At 40.4% G+C, this 6,685-nt stretch overlaps 2 protein-coding genes across 3 annotated transcripts in view; both read left to right on the top strand.

Moving 5' to 3' along the window:
• Positions 1-1,622: 1,622 nt before the first annotated feature.
• Positions 1,623-3,667, top strand: LOC125048020 (spermidine/spermine N(1)-acetyltransferase-like protein 1). 2 transcript variants are annotated; one of them, XM_047646605.1, is made up of 4 exons: positions 1,623-1,811; positions 2,088-2,215; positions 2,574-2,842; positions 2,888-3,667. In XM_047646605.1, the coding sequence occupies exons 1-4, from the start codon at positions 1,751-1,753 to the stop codon at positions 3,150-3,152; spliced, it is 723 nt and encodes a 240-aa protein (XP_047502561.1). In that variant the 5' UTR covers positions 1,623-1,750; the 3' UTR covers positions 3,153-3,667. The 2 variants fall into 2 exon arrangements, with proteins under 2 accessions (XP_047502561.1, XP_047502560.1); XM_047646604.1 differs by having other exon boundaries at positions 2,574-3,667.
• A 2,704-nt stretch (positions 3,668-6,371) lies between these two features.
• LOC125047855 (ataxin-2 homolog) overlaps positions 6,372-6,685 on the top strand; it is a 1,796-nt gene continuing 1,482 nt past the window's right edge. The window contains exon 1 of the mRNA XM_047646373.1: positions 6,372-6,602. Coding sequence (XP_047502329.1) covers positions 6,539-6,602 — 64 coding nt within the window. The 5' untranslated portion in view covers positions 6,372-6,538. The remainder of the gene's footprint in view (positions 6,603-6,685) is intronic.

The following is a 6,685-nucleotide window of genomic DNA, read 5'->3' as shown; positions in this document are numbered from 1 at the left end:
ATATGTATGTATGTATGTATGTATGAATGTCTCTATGTACATATATATATATATATATATATATATATATATATATATGTATGTATGTATGAATGTCTCTATGTACAAATATATATATACAGTAATATATATATATATATATATATATATATATATATATATATATATTACATAGAGCATCAAGATCTCCAGACTAAGCCTTTCCTCAGCCCGTCGCCTCGCAGTGTTATGAAAGAAACGAAATCTCCGAAGGTGTTTCTCAATGAGCTTCTAAATTTAGTCTCCTTGAGTGTTTTGCTCCGTGAGTAAGATTCCAGTCACATGAAGGCCAGGATATTTATTCCTGATGATGCCCTGTTTTTTAATTAGATATATAGATTTGGATGTATGTTTGGAATAATGTGTTTGTTGTGTTTCTGAGGTGTCTCGGTTTTTGTAATGTTAAATATGGATATATAGTTTGGATATGTTGATATCAAGATTAAATTGATATCAAAGCTCTTTTTTTTTTATCGATAGACTTATTCATTCTGATTTTTTTTTAAGAGATCAAACACAATTTTTTAAATACTTTTTTTTCCTAATTTTAGAGACTCTATGAGAGCGATCTATTCATGCAATATAATTCCTAATTTTGGATATCAGTTTTTTTTTTCAAGAATACGTTTTTCCAAATCTACAGAGCCCTACAGTGAGCTGACCCACTCAGTCACTAAGCTTTAATGTTATATAAAAAATGAATAGTGAGTGTGTGTGCAGATTCACTAAAATAAATAAATAAGTAAAATAAATATTCCTTCTAAAGTTAGAGTACTTATGAATATAGTGATCCCCTCAAGTATTGTACTCTATATTATTACAGAAATAAAATAATGAGTAAGTGAAATAAAATCAACTTTAGACTTTAGACTTTAAACTTTATTTCTTCTAAAGTAAGAGTACATAGGAGTCTCTGTTGACCCCACCCGAGCACTGCAGTTGATATGATTATACAGAAATAAAAGAATTAACAAATGAAATAAGATCAGAAGTAGATATTTCTCCTAAATTTAGAGTACCTATGAGTCTGCTGATCCGCCCAAGCTCTGTGACTCGATATGGCGTGGATGTTGTGTCGTTCTCAGCCAGCATTCCCTTTCGCGCGACGAAGGGAGATGGCGCCCGCTTTCCGTGGAACCTTGTGACGCACGGGCGGCTCGCTTTGCTGTGAGGGCGGGCTCGGCCGTGACGTCACCTTAGACGCAAATTGAGACGCCGTTGCTAAGAAAAGGTTGGGAAGTGTAAGTCATCCGTTGGCGTGGATATCGAGTTAGAGTGATGGACGCGTCACGGGGTGGAAAATTGTAGGTGGATATTTCAAAGAGGAATCGAGTTTGTTTTTTTGTTTTTTTGCGTCGTCGGTGTCATTCCATAGCAACAAATTCGTTCTGAAGTAATTAATCCCATTGAGAACTCTTAAAGACAGCTTACCTCCTAATATAGGTAGCGGTCAGCGTACGCAATACCCAGCGTCACTCACCCACGCCGGAAATGTTACCGCCTCCGCAACCCTTAGTGCCCCGTCCTTCCCCGCTGGTGACTTTTGGCAGCTCAGACAGCACATATATACCCTCGCGAGGCACGGTTGGGTATCAGTGTTTGACCGAGAAGCACTTTGCATACTCAAAGGAGAAAGCGAACTTGACCGTCCAGTGCTATTTATTTCCGAAGCTTATCTTTTGGTAGTGACACCGTGAGAGCTTTTGTCAAGATGATGAAGATGCTGGTTTTGTTTGCCCTCCTCGTGGCCAGCGCCGTCTCCGCTCCCCAAGGTGAGATTTTCTTAGTGGGTCACGAAGGCGGTAGAATTTGCACCACGAGCAAAATCATAATTGCCGCACATGTTGTATAACCTGTAAATCTAATATTCATATCCTCGTTTTCATTTTTCTATCCACACCTAAATTTCGACATTCGTTCCAATTCAAGGGTAGACTATCAACAGACTCACATAACCATAGCTATTTACATTCACGCCCCATATTTTCACCCATATTAAAATCCGAAATCCACAAGTATCTAAATCTCGGGCCATTTTTGCCTCACAGGTGGAAGATCCTCAAACTTCCTCGTGGAATACCGCGACTTGAAGCCAAGTGTTCCCGAAATTGAAGTGATCCCAGTGGACGCTTCTTCACCCGAGGACCCGTCGGCAGGAGTTTACGAAATCAATGAGGTAAGTTGTTCTTGCAGTGATAAAAGGAAGTTATTATTTAGCTGAGGCACTGTATATACAAGCATGAGATGGGGGGCTCCTTGCAGTGATAAAATGAGCTTATAATGTAAGTGAGGCACTGTATATACAAGCATGAGATAGGGGGCTCCTTGCAGTGATAAAATGAGCTTATTATGAAGATGAGGCGATAGAGAGGCTCATTGCAGAGACAAGATCATGGTATTGAAAATATCGAGACGGGATGTTGCAAGTAAAGGCGCTAGATGTGTTACAAAAAAGCAAAGCACGATATGGGTTTTTATCCCTTTTTCGCCATTTTTTCGTCGGTTTTCTTACCAATTTCCTTCTCAATTTCCAGATCGCCCCGAAGGTAACGCCCTCGATCAGCTGGTTCAGGAGGCGGTTGCGTCGCATTCTGGGTCGTAAGCCAGCCACGCCCACCACCTCTGCCCCCACGCCCACTGCGCCCGCCACCACGACCCCCCGCCCACGAAGCCTCCACGGGGACACGGACGTCAACTACCTCGGTCCCATCCCTCGTGAAAATCCTGACGCAGAGATCTTCGACGTCGAGCTCGTGAGAGAAGATGCGCTGAGGCACTCCTCCGGCCTCGCCCAGCCCTTCAGATCGCAGCCGATGATGTCACAGCCAATGATGTCACAGCCCATCAGATCGCAGCCGATGATGTCACAGCCAATGATGTCACAGCCCATCAGAGCGCAGCCGATGATGTCACAGCCCATCAGATCGCAGCCGATGATGTCACAGCCCATCAGATCGCAGCCGATGATGTCACAGCCCATCAGATCGCAGCCGATGATGTCACAGCCCATCAGATCGCAGCCGATGATGTCACAGCCCATCAGATCGCAGCCGATGATGTCACAGCCCATCAGATCGCAGCCGATGATGTCACAGCCCCTGAGATCTCTCTGAGGTAGAGGGATGTGCCAGTCGTCACGTCACAAGACAGCTTGACTTCATCCTCGTTACATCACAGAATCACCAAACGCTCACATCGGTCACCCTCACCACAAAGGCTATTCGATTCCCTTTCGTCTATTCCCTTTTCTTTTTTTCTTTTTTTTCTTCCTTCTTTCTTCATCCCAGTGACATCACGCACCCAGCTGTTCTCGCGCTGACCCCATGACCCGGTTGGAGCAGCTTACTATTTATTTTTGCCAGTATTATGGGTCAGGATTCAAGGACAATTTCACTGGGCGAGGTCAATGCCCGCCTCCCGCTCGCGTTCTATTTATATAGAGGATCCGAATGTCAAGGAAAAAAAAAACAAAAGAGTGTCGTTGCGTTCGTTATAGCTGTACCAAAGATTTCCATGACATTTATAGGTGTGTGTGATCATCTCGTCATGACTGTATGCATGTGTGTAGTATTTCCTTAGGCTGGAGATTATGTATTTTTGTTACCGAATAAATGTGCTTTGAAATACAGTTTGATTTTGTTTTTGATACCGAATACATATGGTTTAGAAAACAATCTGATTTTTGTTACAGAATTAAGGTGCTTTGCAGTATGGTTTGATTTTTGTCACCGTGTAGATGTGCTCTAAGATACAATCTGATTTTTGCTATATAATGAATGTGCTTTACAATATAGAGAGACGCTTCTTACAGCTATACAGACGCGAGTGTTGTTCAATCTCACGTTACATACGTCTCACATGTTCCACAGCTGTTGCTATTGTTGCCTATATCCATAGCGAGAACTCTCCCTTTTTGAAGCCTGTATTTTGGCCCAGGAGTAATGTGTTATTTGGCAAATTACCAGGTTTGAGGTGAATGCATTTTGGAGTACTTCGTGACAGATGAAAATTGGTGAAAAGCAACGCCAGCGATAGAAACAACGATAGATTTTATGAAATTTAAGTTAAGCCATGGTGTCAAAACAGAAAGCAAAGTCAAATATATGAGATAAATGACAGAACAGATGAATATGAGGTAATGCATGAAAGTATTGCATTATCAGAATTAACAAGGGTAGAATTCAAAACGAAAAAATATATATACTTTTGGAGTGACATCAAGCGACACAGCATAATTATCTCATATATATATATTTGGGAATGAGTGCAATTTATACTTTCATACATAAATAGATGCACGCAAACACAGTCTGTGTGAATGTGTGTGCTTGTGTGCCTGTGTAGATTTGTGGGAATTTATGTACATATGATTGCGCACTTACATACACATACACATACACACACACATACACACACACAGCGCGCGCTTGTGTCGATACATAAGATAAGAGGAAAAATAAATAATATAGACAGTCAGATAGATAAATACAATCAAATATGTGAATAGAGTTATACAAACACACAAACCAGTAAGAGATGACCACGGTCGTGCTTGCCAACGTGCTTACAATTATACACGTTTATAATATATGCACATAACTCCTCCATTCCCTCCAAAACAGCCCCTGAAGAATTTCGACACTAAAAAAAAAAAAAAAAAAAAAAAAAAAAACATAGATAACTAAGAAAAAAAAAATACTTAACTGATTGTTTCCTATTTCGTGTTTCCTTTTATAACCATTTATCAGCACTTTGAAGATGACGGGAGGAAAGAAGTATGTAGTAATAGGAAATGAATGAAAGGCGAATGAATGAAATAGTCTTGATTTACGAATTGTGGAGTAATGATTATTAGATTATTAAATAATTGTGTTTGTTGGTTTCCGCGATAGTAAATCAAATGTCATTCCAGCTGTTGGAGGGGAAAATGTCGAGGAAATATACTAATGAATATAGAGATGGGCTTATAGATAATATGTAGATAGAGAGATAGATAGAGAGAGAAAGAGAGAGAGAGAGAGAGAGAGAGAGAGAGAGAGAGAGAGAGAGAGAGAGAGAGAGAAAGAAAGAAAGAGAAAAAGAGAGAGATGGGTGAGAAAGAAAGAGAGAGAGAGAGAGAGAGAGAGAGAGAGAGAGAGAGAGAGAGAAAGAGATATGGGGGAGAGAGAAAGAGAGAGAGAGAAAGAAAGAAAGAAAGAGAGAGAGAGGGGGGGAGAAAAAGAGAGAGACTTATGCATGTAATTTACATATGCGTATATATACACATATGTAGATATATATACTGCTGCATAAAGAAAGTTAGGTAGATATACACATTTATAAGCAAATGGATAGATGTGTGTGTGTGTGTGTGTGTGTGTGTGTGTGCCTGTGTGTGTGTGTGTGTGTAAGTGTATGTGTATGTATCTCTGTGTGTTTGTGTTTGTATGTGTGTGTGCGGTTGTGTGTGTGTGTGTGTGTGTGTGTGTGTGTGTGTGTGTGTGTGTGTGTGTGTGTGTGTGTGTGTGTGTGTGCGTGCGTGCGTGCGTGGGTTTGTATGTAATCTTTTTAACACATACTCGTGTCGTGCACATGAAATAGGAAACAGACAAATAACTAATTTAGGACTTCCTCGCAACAGAGTCCTACATAATACATACTTCCTCTTTGGTCATTTATATACGCAAGACTATACAATTATCGGTTTGTATTCGATGGTTATTACTATTTCCAAACTTAGATTTTTGTTTTAATATGGAAATAAATACTTCAGTATCGAAAATGTAAACTGGCTTTGCATACATAGTTTTATTATTCTATTTATATTTAGAAAAGGTGTAATCATGAACAATATGGTAATTTATTAGAAATGGGGTTCTATTACCCTGTTGCATAATGTCGATCCATTACTAAGAATCAAAGAAATATGAACAAGTAAATAAGGCCCTAATAAGGACGGGGAAATAAAACACAAGAATAACAATTTGCCGAAATACGAATAAAAGGAAATTAAATAATAGACGAAGAAGACGCAATCGAAAATAAAAACGATAAAGCTAACAAAGCGATGAGTCTCGTTGCTAAGCTACTTGGGGGCACACAGTCTCGACAACCTTTTCTCTTTTTTCCTAGTTTATTGTAAAAGAAAGAAAGAAAGACGACTCTGCGATGAATGGACGTGGCATAAATCTTGATCCATTCATGAGGTTCCCGAGTTGCCCAAATTCCGTAAAGGAGAAGAAGAGGCATGACGAAATGACAAATATAGTTGTGGTTCATTAAACGCAACAGCTGGCGTCACAACCCCATCGGCCGGATATGATGCCACCGTCGCGTTTCTCGTATAAAGTCTGTCGCCCGGCTCCTCGGTCGCCAGTCTTGAGAGATACCGAGTTCAAGGAGCAAGAAACTCAGAGAGACAAAAAAAAGAAGAGAAAGAAAAAGTCGTTACAAGCAAAGACATTGCCGCAAGTTACACGGTTTTCAATCGGTGCAGAAAAACGACAACAAAGCGACGACAATGATGAAGGTTGTGGTTGTGTCCCTCATTGCTCTTGTGGCTTCTTCGGTCGCTGCCCCTCATGGTAAGTTTTCATTGGTGCAGTGTGGTGGGTAGGTGTGTGAAGGAGAGAGAGAGAGAGAGAGAGAGAGAGAGAGAGAGAGAGAG

This window comes from Penaeus chinensis, chromosome 42 (assembly GCF_019202785.1).
Source record: "Penaeus chinensis breed Huanghai No. 1 chromosome 42, ASM1920278v2, whole genome shotgun sequence".
Lineage (NCBI taxonomy): Eukaryota > Metazoa > Arthropoda > Malacostraca > Decapoda > Penaeidae > Penaeus > Penaeus chinensis.
This window is presented reverse-complemented; position numbering and strand designations above follow the sequence as displayed.